Here is a 17,371-nt window from a genome sequence, read left to right as displayed (position 1 = left end):
ACCCTCTAATTTAAACAATTTTATGAGAGAAAATACACTTGAATTTGATTAGGCCATGTCAAAAGAAAAAACTAATGAAAATGATAACACATTTTTTTTATCCTTCACACACTTCTATTTTTAATCTTACTCATTAATTTCAATTTTTAATCTGATGATTAAAAATAAAAAACAATATATCAAAGACAAAAAAAACGCATTTACCATTTCTTAATGAGAAAAAGTCCCTTAATGATCCCTGTTCGTTTATTTATTTAATGTGGAAAAAGTACCTTGAACTTTGGGAAAGGCATACATTAGCCTAAAAAAAGAAAGGAGGTTTTTCTCCCCTCCTTGTATCTCTCATATTCCCTCACTTTTTATTTGAAGGATCACAGTTAAGCCACGTAAATATCTTATATTGATTTTTTTATAGAGATAATAAGACAAAAAATAATATGTGAGAGAAGGGGAGGGAAGGAGACGAGAATAAGAAGGAAGAGAATTATACTCATAAAAAGAGAGTGTGTTTTATATATACGTTAGATTAATGGTGGCATATATCAAAATGCATTTGACAATTTCGCTAATGCGTTTTCACGATGCAGAGATGTCATGGTGGTCGGCGTCAACCTTGGTAAATATTATACTTGCAAGAAAGAAACGTATAGCTTCTTTATCTTCCCCTTTAATTCCTTTTCCGGCTGTGCTTCTTGGATTGTATTGAACCTTAGCTATGACTTGAAGCTAGGGGCAGCACTTTGCTTTTACTCTTAAAGTTGCTTCTTTTATTAGGTTAAGCTTCTTCGTTATATAGTTTGTGGTTGGTAAGCCACCTAATACATATCAAGTCATATCTTTCTTTCATATTATTGTTCTTATATGCGTTGAACTCACTTGTAAATAATCTTTAATTAACTTTTTTTTTGTTTTTCCGTACCGTCGAAATTTTCTAGAAAAAGGATCCTTTTCAATTACTTTTTACTACAGTAGTAACAAGCTGTACAGAGCCTTTCATATTCATATCTCATTTTTGGTAATATACTGTGTGTATCTTCTCTATATAAAACCAATATAAAAGGTGAACAATGATTTTGGTGTCGTCAAGCTTCAACAAAAATATATGAACAAAAATATCCCTAAGACAAAAACTTCAAAGGCATCCCAAAATAATGCATCACATAAGGCATGAGCATTTTCATAATTTTCACAATATTTTTTTAATAATTAATTTTTTTGTGGTATTTTTTTTAATTAGTACCTTACAATAAGCTAGTAATAATGTGATTCAATTTATCTATTTTTAAACATGTGCAAAACATCTTAAGAGGCATGTAATGCCAGTTATAGAAAATGTTATTCGCATGTGGATAATAATGTGATTAAATTAGTTGTCAAATGACATTTTTTTAACAAACGATATTATCTACATTAAGGAGGAGGAGGGATGAGCCTAGCCTCACAATGGACTAACAATAATGTGATTCAATCAGTTGTTTATTAAATATTATTTCTCTATTTTAAACACGTTCAAAATATCTTAAAATGAGTGTAATGTCGGTTATAAAAAAAGTCTTTTGCACACGGATAATAATGTGATTAAATTAGTTGTCAAATGATTGTTTTTTTTTAACAAACGATATTATCCACATTAAGGAGGAGGGGGTTGGTTTAGCCTCACAATGGGCTAGCAATAATGTGATTCAATCAGTTGTTTATTAAATATTATTTTCTCTATTTTTAAACACGTTCAAAACATCTTAAGAGACGTGTAATACCGGTTATAAAAAGGTATTTCGCACGCGAATAATAATGTGATTAAATTATATTAAATAGTTGTCAAATGATTTATTTTTTATTTTTTTTAACAAATGATATTATCTACACCAAGGGGAAGGGATGTAGACTTAGCCTCACAATAGGCTAGCAATAATGTGATTCAATAAGTTGTTTATTAAATATTATTTTCTCTATTTTTAAACTCTTTCAAAACAGCTTAAGAGGCGTGTAATGCCGATTATAAAAAAAGTTTTTCGCACGTGGATAATAATGTGATTAAATTAGCTGTCAAATGATTTTTTTTTAACGAACGATATTATCTACACAAAGAGGAAGGAGGTGTGCTTAGCCTCACAATGGACTAACAAAAATGTGATTCAATCAATTATTTATTAAATATTATTTTCTCTATTCTTAATGTAAATTCTATAGAGACCGATTTTATTATGTGAATTCAGCTACTTTAATTGATTTATGGGATGTTTCTTCTAGCATGATCTAAGATTATTCATTTACTTCAAATATTTGACTTTTTTTTTTGTCAATTTATGCATATAAATACATTTAAAACGTGTAAGTTGCACGTAACACGTCGTAATTAAAAAAAGCCTAAAATGTTGGAGAGATTTTTCAGTATGACCTTCACCCGAGGTGGTACACCACATGTCCCTATATAAATGATGGGTTATGTGTGTTAAAATGTTAATAACTTAAAAATTAAAAATTTTCACTACTTGCATAAAAATATGTGGTGTATTATTCGTATTTCCGTCACAACTAAAAATTTCTCGAAATGTTGACAAATAAAGTCATTGCCGACATTTTTTTTCAAAAAAGTTACCTTAAAGTCATACTAGCCTTATACTTTACAAGTCGAGTAAACCAAAAAGAGAGTTAAATTGGTCAAACCCTCCACATGATGAATCTAGTCTTCAAAGGAAACCAAAAGTTATTTGTACTTAGAGCAAATCCACCCCTAAAGACTTTGCATCAGCATCCAACGCATTTATCCACTCAAGTAAATAATAATAGACCCTAGTGAACAGTAATAGGCCAAAGCATCTTCATCCCTAAACAAAAAATTGGCTGGTCAATTTATTAAAATATTATTATTTTTTATTATAAAATAATAATTTAATTTTTACTTTTTGACTTCTTCTTCCCTTCATCTCCTGCAACTTGCCATCCCTTCCACACAAAAAAACCCGACTCTCAGAAACTCACTACTCCAACCCCAAAACTCCAATCCCAGAATTCCACTTTCCCAGAAAAAGCTCAAAAGTTCCAATCTTAGGTGGTTGAATCGCGGGAGGCAGTCAGATTTGGAGGAAATGCACATGCAGATTTGGAGGAGCTCTGCACCAAGGCCCCGGAATCAACCTCATCCCCGAGGAGCTATGCGACGCGTTGATCGTGCGGGAGGTTGATGGCCCAGCTGACGTCAGATGGCCCGGCATGTGGGTCTGTTGATTTTAGGCCGATCTCTTGCCTGGCTTGGGCGTGCCGGTCAAAATGCTCGGCTGTAGTGGATAGCCTGGGTGTCGGGCTGGTTTTTTAGCTGGGTGCTGGCCTATCAGTTCCCCGGTGGACTTGCTCTTAGGACCGACCAAAAACTTGAGTCTGCCCGAAATGTTATTCCGAACTCTACAATTTAAGGGGCTCATCCACAAGAAGTTAAAAAGATGAATGATTATTTGTGCACGTTAAAATCATTATTCTCATATAATAACTTTTATGAATGATTAATACTATGTGAGCATGTCATGTGTTATGCTATAGTCATATCCAATAATTAATTTATTCTAAACAGTGAGAGCATTTTTTTTATTTTTTATTTTTCCCTCATCTGCAGTAAAATCATGCCACTCAATACGCAAGGCCATTCAACTTTTAGGGTTTTGGATGTCAAACGATGAATCGACACCATAAGCTATTAATTAGTTGATTCCAGAGACACCGAAGGGTCCAAGGAAGCTACTCAATATGCAAATGTCAAAGAAGGCAACTTCAATCACCTACCAAACGCATATGCTTTGTCTGCAATGGTACTCAAATATTGATAAATGTCCCCACAGTGAGCATACATGTTCAAATATCTGCCTCCTTAGCTGTGTTCATATCTGTACCACTTTCCACCCCTCTAACTGGTCAGTACATTACCAATATTATTACAGATGCACAGATTAGAAGTAAGGGTTTTATTCTTTTAACTATGACCACTAGTTTAGTTCCACATGTACAGTGGAATATAATTGGTGGGTTAACTGTTGTTGGAAACATATATAGTTCCACTAGAAATAATGTCAAGGCACGCCATGTTAGAAGGGAATATTGTATTGGTGATGACTATAATTTAAGTTGGTCATTAGGTGTATTATGAGTATGGACTATAATTAAAATAGTTTCTAAATTTTCCCTAATTTAGACTAATTTTCGTAAGGAAGCAAAGATGATTTTTGAATGAAAAATCTAAAAAATTAAACGTTTTGTGGAGTGAGCTCATATGTGTAGCTAACATTGTGCTAAGTTATTAACAATACTACACACTCAGTTTAGAATCAGCAACGATTATGAAAGTCGAAAATTTGGACTCCACGCTAATGATCTCATGCACTTGTAAAGGGTTTAAAGAGCCAAAGCATTCTTATAAAGATTAGTTTTTCTTAATAATTAGTTGGCTTAAAAGTTAAAATGGTCCATGTGTTTTAGTCATTGGGTCAATTTAGTCTCTGTGTTTTCAATTTAGCCAATTTGGTTCTTGTGTTTATCTCCGTTAGCCAATTAAGGACATTTCCATCTAATTTATGTAAAAAAAATTAAAATCATTATAAAATTATTTATAAAATTATAATTTATTTGATTTAAAATATTTAAAATGAAATAAAATTAAAAATTAAAAGAAAATTTATTTTCCTCCCAACTCTTCAATCTCCTCTCTAACATTACCCCCTCCCTTTTCTATGTCACAATCTTAATCATTTTTTTAGATTGGAAGTTTTATTTCTTATACGTGTTATTTTTCATTGATTTGCATTGTTCTATAAAGAGAAAGGTAATTATTTCTCATATGAATTTTCTTATGAATTTTTTAAAAGACATTGAATGAAATATCCTTAATTGGCTAACAAAAACAAACACGATGACTAAATTAGTCAAATCGATCAAAATACGGGGACTAAATTGACCGTATGACTATAACACATGGACAATTTTGACATTTAAGTCTAATTAGTTTGTCCAAGTCCATAAAGAATGTAAAGAAGGAACAACACATCCACTGTATAGACATGCAGCTACCAAATCTTTTGTTTTGAGGCGAGATTCGTGGGTTTGCTCGGATGCAGGAAATGCCATGACAAGGTAATAATATTGATATAATTACTTGTTATCAAAGCACGGTGGCCCACTAAACATGGTAGCTTAAATCCTTGTCAGAATCATGGTCTAAAATATCGATATTATCGGCGATATAATATCGTTTTTGTGAGAGGGTGATATTTTTACACTTATCCACTTAATTATTGTCAATATATCACGATATTATTGATAATATCGAGATATTATCAATAATATCTCGATATTTTAGGATTGGTGTGAATCGGAGAAGAACGCCGGAGCTTCTACAGCTCCGGCCAACTGTAAAAGAGCACCCTAGACTCCGATCTAAATGAAACACAAGACGAGAGGAATGTTTTTATTCCTTCCGTTTGCCGTGAAACGGTCGGAGGTGTTCGAAAAGTTCCTCGACACTCACGGCCTCGCCGGAGCTGGGTGTGCCTTCCCCGGGTCGATCTCGTTCTAAAACCTTGTTAAAAAAACGAGATAAAACTTAGTATATGTCAACCACACAACATCCAAGATGAATTGAGGTAACCCGGGGCTTACCTAACCGGAGAAGGATCAAGAGAACTCGCCGGAGAGTTCCTGGGTTCCACTGTCCTAGCTGCACCGAGAGAAAGGGAGAGAAATACGAGGTTTAGATGGTGATAATGATGGGGTTGACGGAGTACTACGAAGGGTGTGCGGTGACTGGGTGTGTGTGTGTGTTCGATGGGAAGATGAGAGAACACATAAAGACTCGGGGAAGAATAGGAAAAGGAAGAGAGTCTGAGGGAGGGAAAGAGAAGAGAGAGAGAGAGATAGGCTTGGACCCGGGGAACAACAAACAAAGGTGGGCCCCGTGGCACACCTATTAAGACTCAAAAATAATTTTAAAAGTAAAATAAACTTAAACTTAGTGAAAATACAATTTAAATTGGGGGTGGGTGTAACAATCTACCATGCAATGTATAAAGTGTAAAATATATAATGAATTAGTACAATTCATTATATATGCAATGTACAGAGTTCCTATGAGGTTCAAAGTATTGTACTAATTCATTATATATAAATGATTATGGTGTGTTTAAACTTCTTTCATTAATTACTACATATTTTCTACACTCACAATGTTTGCCAGCTCACCATATAATCAACTTAAATCAGTTAAATCCATCATGCAATGCATTTCCTTCCATTTTTTGTGATAAACTAATAGATAATTGACTAAATAAACTGTTGACTTTTGTATTTTAGGTGGGATCCCTAATTGATATGTAATCCCATGTAATCACTTGTAATTAGTTTTCTTTCCTTTTATGTTAAGGTTGTACACCTATAAGTTCCTCTTATAGAGAAGAATATCATAATTCAAAGCATTATCTTCTTAAACATCCTGCAAAGTTTCAATAAAAATTTCCAAGTTTTTCTTATAATTTCCGTGGTTTTTATTCAATTTTTATCGATATTGATAATATCCCGATATTTCCATCGAAATTTCCGTGTTTTTTGACTATCGATATTTCCGATATCATCGATATTTTAAACCTTGGTCAGAGTCCATCTCAACCATCAGCAGAATAGTCAGAAACTCGGCATTGAAGCCTTGAAAATGTTCTAGGGGCAAGAAACTGTCTTGGCAATTTCAATGAATTTAGAAGCGTATTGACCGTTTGATTCCAAATTTCGGATAACACCAGAAGCGGAAGATAGTTATGCAATCCCAACAAATGACATGTACAACTATCAGAAGAGTGCATTAATTTGGAATCAAGCACCAATTTGCTGATATTTGCTAATGTGTAAATGGATTTCACTAGTAAAAAATAATGAAAAAAATTTAGGGGGACGGCTAGGGGGACTCCCAAAAGTATTAGTCTCCTATCCTTTGGGTTTGGGGGTAGAAGATTTGCATCTTGTGACTTTTTATTGAGAATTAATCTCCGTTAATCCTCTAAACAGATGACACTTTTCATTAGTATGATGGACGGATAAACTAATCCAAAGTTCCCAACTCATCTATTTCTTCCTAGATGGAAACACAGGGATGCTTTGTTTATCCCTGCCAGGATCAACTAAGGTTTTTACATGAACAAGTCTCCTAAAATTATTCTTAAAATACTTCAAACCCCAAATGCTTGCTTGTCCATAGATTGTATTACAAGCATTGTCCTCCCCAAGTCAAGAACCCTATAATTCAAATAAGCACCTCTTGGGGACTTTAAAACATATGGTGCCATGTACTCATAAGCCTTCTCATCAAGCTAATATGTTTCTCAGTTTCCTTGCCATCATCCCAAGAAACCATATATTAATTGGATTTGGAATATGTTTCCCCTTCTATGTGGGAAGGGAGTTTCCGAATCTCGCTCATTTTTCCCCCATGAGGTGTTAATATCAACATAAGCTTCAACTTCAATCAGTTTTTTCCATGAACCTTCCAAGCCAGATTCCAAATTGGTCCACTCACGTAATCTGATTTTGCTTTGAAGCTCTTAGATTGCTGAGTTCTCCTGAGCAAAGCTTCTGACTCGTTTGTTGAGATACTGGCAAAGTATAGGACATACTCAACCCAGCTCAGTGCAGTTGCTGCGGTCTAAACTTTAACTCCGGAAAGCTGTCTTGCATCATGGGGAGAAGTTTCTAGGCCAGCCCAATTAACAAGGAACCGAATTCAATTATAATAGTTTTTTTCACCATTTGTGCAACTTTATTTCCAACACCTATGACTGAATGTAGGAAAATGTCTTCATGAAGTGTATCTGCTATGTTTTGCCATTTCGAAAATAGTTTCATTGCGCCTTGTTCTATGGTCTGTGAAATTTTGAAACCCGTCACAGATGGAGGAACAGGAACCAACCTAAGTTTCCATGCTAGAATGACTCCAAAACTTGAGCCTCCCCCTCCTCGAATAGCCCAAAAGAGTTCTTCTCCCTGGATTTTCTATCGAGAATCCTGCCATTAACGTCAACAATCTTAGCATCAATAACATTGTCAGATGCTAGACCATATTTTCGGAATATGTACTCCACCTCCGCTTATATGTCCCCCCCACACCGATAGTTGGACATGTCCCTGCTGGAAATCCATGAACTTTACTCTTCTGTGAAATTGTGTAGTACACTCACTGAGAGCAGCACCTGACTCAACCCAACCACTCTCATTCTCTATGTCAACATCGATAGACCAAAGATTCAAAAGATCAATGATGATGAAAGGAGCTTCGAGCACATAAGATAGGCCCTCATAGTGGGAGGCAAAACATTGAAGAAACCTTTCTGTAGCTGATGAATTTGAAGAGGGAAAATGTGAGTTGAGAAGATGAAAAGTATTGGAAGTAGTTTCATGTGTAAGATTACTGTTGGATTTATCCAATATAAATCAACCTTTAAGTGGTCTACTACATGTAATAGGAATGTAATATTGGAAAATAATGTTAATTGTGATTTGATCTCTTAAAGATATCAATCCTATATAAGGTGTCTTATATTGGAAATAGGATTGATGGAATCCTTAATTGAATATGATTATGATACTTGACTTGGAGGCTAAGAAAGTAAAGTTTAGGTTTCCTTTATGGATGGAAACCCTAGCTTTTAGCCTATATAAAACACCGGTCCCTCTAAGCCCTAGAACACACAACATAATGCTTCCCATAGAGTAGTTGTATCAGGCTAGGAGTTTAAAGAAGATCCTAATGTTGCCGTGCCCTACTACTTTTGTGTTCGATTTCCATGGCCGCTGTTGGAATCAGGTCAGTTAATCATTCGTTTGTGTTTTAATTGTATAACCTTAGAAGGCTAACAATTGGTATCAGAGCCACTGATTATATGATTAAAACCTATTAGGTTTGAAGTTTGATTATATAATATCTTTTCTTTTGGACTGCCGTTTTGATCTTAAATCCAAATTGTGATTGCATTCAGCAACATCACCATGTTGGGACTGCTTGAAAACTGCATATTGTACGTTTCCGCATATAATCGCATATACTTGGCATATTAGTATGATATGCACATGTTTTACATCAATTCCTATTTGGTCTTAGAGACCGAAATTATCAGTTAAATTAAACGATTACATAATTGGATAATTTGTTTCTGCGAGTGATGCCTGTTGAGTTCAAGTTTTCTTCCACCGCCATCACCCTTCAATTCCAAACGTGGGCTTTTATAATTGAAGCACTTAATGATGATATTGAATTAACTATAATAAAGGAAGATTAAAATAGTTGGTTCATTATTTTATGGAATTGTATAATTGGAATTACCATGGTGCTTAACGTTTTCTATTTCAATGTTCATATTAATGTTTTGGTTCAATTGAAATAGTCATTTGCTCTAACCTTGCACTGGAGAATTTTGAGTTGATCAGCAAGCCCAATAAGGAGGTTCATATATGCATCGCATATGAGATCCTGATGGAGGTCGGTTCTAACCTTGCACTAGAGAATTTTGAGATATATCACTCATAAATTGGTAAACTAATAATTGTTGAATTGTAGGTTTTCAACCACTTCAAGCTTCCTTTCTTGTATTCAGTTTCTCATAAAGAAAGATTGGAACAATTTGCTTTGCTCATCTTTACTGAATTAATTATGACTAGAAGAAGATGGCATGCTTCAAGCTTTCTATTTCGATATTCATGCCAATGTTTTGGTTGAATTGATTTAGTGGTAGATACAACTATTTTGGCTAACGTTGTTGTCAATTTTGTAAGCATATAGAAATATGTACTTATGTACTAATCTTGCCAAGGAAGACTATGAAGCATCTCAAGTCAACAAGCTCGGTAAAGTCTCCTATCAAAGCAAACAATATTGATCATTATATGTGTCAATTGCGAATTAATTAGTTGATCATGCATATGGTTAGTTTTGACTATTAAGTTTTAAACTTGGTTATCAAAACAAAGAGAAAATATATGTTTTGAACATGATTAATTCTTATATGCATATAAGTGGCATACAGAACGAGGGAAAAGTAGATTTTTTAAGATATGCCAAGATGCATGCATATAAAAGTGCATATATATCTTGCTTGTTCGTGGCTTTTCGTTAGTAATGTGCATGAGTGAGCCTATTAGCTGGTCCCAGCAGCTCCAGTCACTGCTTCCAGGGTGGAAAGGCAACAAGGGGACACTAAGCACCCCTCAAATGTCTCACGGACAGCAATTGTTTGATCAAGCTAAGTATACGTAATTTTCTAAACCCAATTATGTATCTAGAAGTTCACATTGCATGTGTAAAATTATCATGACACCGGTATCTAAATGGTATGTATATGGTAGACATGCGGAGAAGCATATGTAAAAATGCATAAATTAATTTATTGTTTGAGACTATGTTTTGTAAAAATAGTCTGGGTGTTTCGGCATTAGTACAAGAGTAAGTCTATTGCTCTGTTTTTCATGGGTAATAACCAAAATGGACATATGGCATGTTTTATTAAAGGGATTGGGTTGTCCTATATTGCTTTAAGCTTGAGATGATCTTTTATAAAAACACAAATGTGTTGATTAGTAATGCAGTATACTAGCACTTAAGTATGATGAGGGATTAATTCAAGTACGGTTTATAATGATATTAACTCCATACGGAATTTGCATGACTAATCAAATTAGTTTTGTCTACAATTACTTTCCTATCTCAGTATAGTCATTTAATTGTACATGACTAATGCATAACTTATGGATTGACTGAGAAGGACAAAAAGCATCAAATGACAAGAATAAGGGTATAATACAAGTGAATAAGGTTTGTAGTAATTATGTGACAACTCTCATTTGTATTTTTATCTATTCTTATTTGAGAATTTTGGTTGGTCATGTGATTATATATATGTTTACAAAGAAGTGATGAACATATGAAGGCATGAGGTATGTAATCCATTCAAAGTATGTGGCTTAATTGATAAGCATGAATTTTCAAACATGTATTATTGTTTTGTGGTTTTTCCCCATGCCTAGAGAATTTAAACAGTGCTTTGATTAGTAAATTTTTATGTGTCATAAGGGGAGGAGAAAAGAAAACTTATACAAGGCTAATGTATGGCATGTATTGGAGATGTTTCTTTTCAAAGAAAAGAATTTTGGTAGTTCCTTTATTTAATTTGGTATTTACAAGGCTAATGCACGATTTTGATGCTAATGTTTTAGGAGCCTTGTACTACGGAAAGAAAGGTACAAAAGAAAAGGAACCCATTTGACTTAAGAAAACATTTGAGAAATTTAGTTTTTAAATTAAAGGAATGTATTGTTCTTTCCCATTACATAAAGTATTTCTATTGAGTAATTGACTCCATAATGATAAGTTTTGACACTCTTGTGGTGGAATAAAACTTATTCTATATGTGATTAATCTCTTTCAAGTATGCTGTAACGTTTTTTTTTTAGATTAATTTGATGTCAAAGGGAGTCATGAAGGAATTAGTGCCATTTGTTGGCAAGACTCGAAGCTCAAATCAGGTTATCATTATTTTGTCACTTACAGTTAATTAATCCATGTGACTTCTTGTATTGTTTTAGGGCAGAGTTGATCAATGCCTTTTCAACTAAGCAAGACGCAACGGCTTAGTTGACGATGAGATTATGTTTTTGAGTTACTTCGGTCAACTTTGCATCTTAATTAGAATAAAAGGGATAATCTTCTTGCCTACAGGTGTGGATTACTTCTTTTAGTTTAATTAAGATGGCATAGTATGGGTTTTATTTCACAGAAGTTGTGAAAACCTTCATCTTGCCTATAGGTGTTGAAGTTTTTCATGAAGGAACTTTTGTGACATAAAATCTAGTACTAGAAACTAGTTAATTTTCTTGTCTACAGGTGTAAATTAATTTAGTTTCATGAAGTTTATTGGGATAAAGCTCCATGCCATTAGTGACAAATATTTCCACAATGAGCCCCATAAAAGGTTGTGGTTTGAAGGCATGGAAATCAGTTGCATCATGATGTATTTTGTATCTCTTCATGAGACTTGTTGATGCAAAATATTGGACCCATGAAGGTTAATCAAGGATTGCTAAGGTACGCATTGTTTAAGTCATATGCTTGTAAATCTTTTCAATTTGAATTATGATGTCGGTTTAGAGGATGAAATTTGACTACTAAAGTTTCCTTTGGACATCGAAATTGAATTTGTTATGGATGCATAAATTCATGATAGATGCACATAATTGTTTCTGGCAGATTGCATGTCTTGATTTAAATCGGGTGAATGACACGTCTAATGGTCACCAAATGACCCGAATTTTGGGTATGTTCAACATATAGAAGTCTAATATGTGTCTGCAAATTTTCGTAATTTTCTGCCATGTATTTTAATTATGGTGAATTCACTAGTAATCCATGCTCGTATAGACAGTTACTGGCAGATTGTGTTGGTCTTTTTGAGACATGACTTTAGACTACTATTTTGATCCAAAACGGCTGTATATTTTTATTTTATGAAGATTAGTATGTCTATTTTGATCAGTATAAATTTGGTAGCAATCAAGCGTATAAATTAATTATGATTAATTCTAAAGTAAGTGTAACTCATTGCTGAAAATTCTGTTTGACAACTTTATGTTGGTTGTGATGTCTATTTTATTATGTCTAATATATAAAGAAATTTTCTTTAGGAACATCTTTGAAAGAATATATTAATGAGTGTTTGCCCAAGTGGGAGAATTAGTGAACGAAAATTGGTCTTCACACTCATTAACTTATTTGCAAGTATAAACTCTGAAAACTTAGTGGGAGTTTTTGAGCATTAAGTGGTTTTGCATGAATTTATCAAAGTGTTATTTTGGGGTTCATAAGGACTTAGCATAAATGTGGACTTATTAATACATATAAGATGGTTGTTGGATGCACGTCTTTTGTGTAAATAGCAGTGAATGCTTTCATGGTTAGTTGTACCTTTCATTGAGGTCATATGCTTTCATTGACTAAGTAAGACTATTCCCAAAAGCATATTTTCAAAAGTATGATTTAAGTATTGATTTGCAAATTAAGTAACGATTTTGCAGATCAGTGGGAGTTTGAGTTTCGTGTTAGTAATGCCTTACATTTGCAGATGACCTATAAAGTATGTATAGAATCCATGTATTCAATTTAATCTCCAGTTGGATTCATTAAGTCACATTTTTTGTGTGCTAGTCAATTATTTGATGAAATATATATCAGATATCAAGTTGTTATGAAATTGCATATTAAATGGCATGACATGGTTTGTGCACTACCTCAGTTGTGATGATTTCCATCTGGCCCACAGATGTTGGAAATCACTATGAAAGTAACTGGTATGGTGCATAGATCAGTGTCAAAAACATATTAATTCATCTTGCTCACAAGTGTTGAATTAATTTGTTTTGTGAAGTTTTTGGGATATTTTACTTGGACATATGCCTATTTGGTATTTTCAGTTGTGTCCGTTGGCTACAAACATCGTTTGTATATTATTGATCTAATGAAAGTGATGCGTGATTGTTTTGGAAGATGTATTCACACCTGCAGGTTATGGTGGTTTCATTAGATGAAGGATATTTGCATTGACAGATTTAAGGCTTCGAAGAAGCATAAAGTGTAACTTGTGAGTTACAATAAGGTGGACCTAAGATGATATAAAGTAAGACATTTTGGTTAATTTAAAGTTTAATTTAAAGTTTCATCTCTTGATCATAATTTGTGTTTCATGTGAATGAGGATCTTAGCATGTGTGATTATGAAGGTTCTGGGTTGTGTCAACCCTACAACCTTGTTAGTTCCATGTTAAGAAATGCATTTGACAGAAGCTGCATTAAGGATGAGATGTAATCACTGTTACATGGCCACTAAAGAGACATTAGTCTCCAATCTCAAGTATAAACATGAATATTACATTTTGTAGATCAAGTGGGAGAATGTTGGATTTATCCAATATAAATCAACCTTTAAGTGGTCTACTACATGTAATAGGAATGTAATATTGGAAAATAATGTTAATTGTGATTTGATCTCTTAAAGATATCAATCCTATATAAGGTGTCTTATATTGGAAATAGGATTGATGGAATCCTTAATTGAATATGATTATGATACTTGACTTGGAGGCTAAGAAAGTAAAGTTTAGGTTTCCTTTATGGATGGAAACCCTAGCTTTTAGCCTATATAAAACACCGGTCCCTCTAAGCCCTAGAACACACAACATAATGCTTCCCATAGAGTAGTTGTATCAGGCTAGGAGTTTAAAGAAGATCCTGGTGTTGCCGTGCCCTACTACTTTTGTGTTCGATTTCCATGGCCGCTGTTGGAATCAGGTCAGTTAATCATTCGTTTGTGTTTTAATTGTATAACATCAGAAGGCTAACAATTACTTGTTTCATGTGTAAGATTACCATATTTATTTTCTCTGTACACATGAAATGCATGAGCTCTGAGCTTACTTGTATATGTACTGTGAACTGAAAGAGCTTTGCAGCCATTGAATGTATAGTTAAGACAAAAGCAATGATTGACGTATACGTAAGGGAATACGTAGCAAACTACAAACCAGGTTCTATACAAATTAAAGTTTCCTCAGAACTTATTTTAAAATTGCCGAATGAAATTTATATTAAGGGCATCGTCACAGAAAATAGAAAACTAAAGCTTGCATGTGACTATCTAAGTCATCCATCTGAATCCTATTTTGTTATCTATCTAAAAGAAATATGCCAAAAGGACGGAATATACACTAGGAAAATAATAGTCTTCGAACACCAAGAATAAGTCATTAGGAATGGAAGTACCCCACTTTCTGGTGCTGCAATCTATCATTAACTCTATGAGATTCCGGATCACTGTTTTCGTTTCAAGCATTTCTTCTCGAGTAATCTCTCAGTGTTTCAGAAACTGTATAAACTGAACAGAAAGTTTTTAATAATCAAACAAGAAAATAAAATCTTCAAATTAATTCAAATAACATCACCAGCATTTTGCTATTGAATTTCTACAGTTGCAGCAAATCCGCCTAGTTGTTGTTGACACTTGAGTTTTTCACTCAATGGTAACACAGGAATACTTTGTTCATCCCAGAAGAAGTTATCAGGATCGACCACTGTCTTCACATTAACAAGTCTCATAAAGTTACCCTTGAAATACTTGAGACCCCAAATGCTTGCTTCTTCATAGCCTGTACTGCCATCATCAATGTTCCTCCCCAAGTCAAGATCCCTATAATTCAAGTAGGCAGCTCTCGGGGACTTCGAAACGTGCGGTGTCATGTACTCATACAGCCTTCTCATCCAACCAATATGCTTCTCAGTTTCTTTGTCATCATTCCAAAATATCATATACTGGATTTCAAACAAAGTTCCTTTTCTATGTGGGAAAGGAGTTTCAGAATCAGAAATCTCACTCATTTTTCCGCCAAAAGGTGTCAGTATCAATACAGATCTCTCTTCTTCAAGTAGTATTTTCCATAAATGCTCCAAGCCGGCTTCTGAAATTGGATCAGTCACATAGTCTGATTTTGCTTTGAAGAATCTATTAGAATCTTCAGTCCTCCGCTGAAGCAGAAGTTCCGATTCGTTTCTTGGGATGCCAGAAAAGTACAGAACAGAATCAATCCAACTCATTTCGGTGAACTTGGTCTGGTCTAAACTTAACTCTGGAAAATTTTCTTGCATCCAAGGGAGAAGTTTCTCAACAGTCTCGAGAAACAAGCAATCAAATAAAACTGTAATAACTTTTCCGCCATTTGTACCATCCTGATTCGCAAGTAGAACCAAACGCAAGAAGTACTCTTCAGGAATCGTATCTGCTATAGCTTGCCATTTCGAAAGAAGTTCGGTTGCACCTTCTTCTATGGTCTTCGATTCCCTATAAACAGTTACAGATGTAGGAACAGGTACCAGTCTAAGTTTCCATGCCACAATGACTCCAAAGCTTGAGCCTCCCCCTCCTCGAATAGCCCAAAAGAGTTCTTCTCCCATGGATTTTCGGTTCAGAACATTGCCATTAACGTCGACAATCATAGCGTCAAGGACATTGTCAGCTGCTAGACCAAATTTCCTGAACAATGTACCATGTCCACCTCCACTAATATGCCCCCCAACACCAACTGTGTGACAAATTCCTGCCGGAAAGCCATAGAGTTTACTCTTTTGCGCAATTGCGTAAGACAGCTCTCCGACAGTAGCACCTGCCTCGACCCAGGCACTCTCATTCTCTATGTCAACATCGACAGACCGAAGATTGAAAAGATCAATGATTATGAAAGGAGTTCCGGATACATAAGATACCCCCTCGTAGTCATGGCCACCGCTGCGTGTTTTAATAAGTATGCCCTCTTTCTTGGAGCAGATTACAGCTGCTTGAACATGAGAGTAGTGAAAAGGAGCGATGATAGCTTCTGGTTTCGGAGTTGAAGTGTTCCAGAATCTGAGGTTGTGTATAGAAGATTGCAAGACTGACGAATAATTTGAGTTGTTTTTTGTGATGATGATTTTGCTGATATCATCACTTGAGTTGAAATGGTACTGTATGTGGGAGGTAAAGCATTGAAGAAAGCTTTCTGTAGCTGATGAACTTAGAGTTGTGGACATAACTGAATTGAAAGGTAAGAAAAGTAGTGGGAGTAGTTTCATGGGTAAGAATAAGATCGCCATTTTTGCATCCTCTTAGCTCACTTAGGTAGTTAGATGTCCATTGAAGACACAGTCAAGGTTCAGATTTGATGTGTTTTCTCTAATTTTGTTTTTTAGTATTAAACAAGTAACAAGTGGCCTTTCAAATATGCATTAATCTAAACAATTTTAAGTCTTCTAATACTTCAAAATAGGGGACACAAAAAATTAAATAATCATACCAACCATATCATCAGGAGACACACTGAGAAGTAAAAATAATTGTGTAAATATAACCACTTTCAATTTAGACGAGAGAAGTCCTTGCATTATTGTTTGGACAGCTAATAAGCAGCAAATCAATGTTTTGTTTATGACTCTATGAGTCAGCAATCTCAATCCTCTATCCTCAAAGTCAGGCTGATGCTGGATTCTAAACCCGAAAATATACACCAGCATCAAATAAAATAATTAAGAATATTTGTTTGTAATTGTATATGAAAAAAACAAAAAAAAAACAAAAAAAACCCCTTTAACAGATCCTTGAAATCAATTGACTATCATGAACACACAAGCAACCAACTGCAAAGATGGCAATCAGCCAAACCACACAAAGCAGCCCCATGCACGAAAACACAAGTATTTGACGAAGTTGGGTCATTTGTGCCTACGCCGTTGCTGATCGGCATGGAGAGGTTTCACCAGTCACCCTCAAACTTGACCAGTC

General features: G+C 34.6%; 1 protein-coding gene and 1 long non-coding RNA gene across 2 annotated transcripts; both read right to left on the bottom strand.

Annotated features, from left to right (window-relative positions):
- Positions 1–5,426: 5,426 nt before the first annotated feature.
- LOC126620899 (uncharacterized) lies at positions 5,427–5,823 on the bottom strand. The gene is made up of 2 exons (XR_007622724.1): positions 5,644–5,823; positions 5,427–5,563 (listed from the first exon to the last, which is right to left on the bottom strand). It is a non-coding gene; the product is annotated as an uncharacterized LOC126620899 (long non-coding RNA).
- Positions 5,824–14,878: 9,055 nt separating this feature from the next.
- LOC126621109 (berberine bridge enzyme-like 8) lies at positions 14,879–16,732 on the bottom strand. Its single transcript, XM_050289494.1, has one exon. The coding sequence runs from the start codon at positions 16,684–16,686 to the stop codon at positions 15,016–15,018; it is 1,671 nt and encodes a 556-aa protein (XP_050145451.1). The 5' UTR covers positions 16,687–16,732; the 3' UTR covers positions 14,879–15,015.
- Positions 16,733–17,371: the final 639 nt, after the last annotated feature.

Source organism: Malus sylvestris, chromosome 5 (genome assembly GCF_916048215.2).
Source record: "Malus sylvestris chromosome 5, drMalSylv7.2, whole genome shotgun sequence".
In the NCBI taxonomy this organism is placed as follows: domain Eukaryota; kingdom Viridiplantae; phylum Streptophyta; class Magnoliopsida; order Rosales; family Rosaceae; genus Malus; species Malus sylvestris.
This window is presented reverse-complemented; position numbering and strand designations above follow the sequence as displayed.

Coding starts and splice junctions, on each gene's coding strand:
- LOC126621109 (XM_050289494.1), bottom strand. CDS start 16,686: ATGGCGATCTTATTCTTACCCATGAAACTACTCCCACTACTTTTCTTA.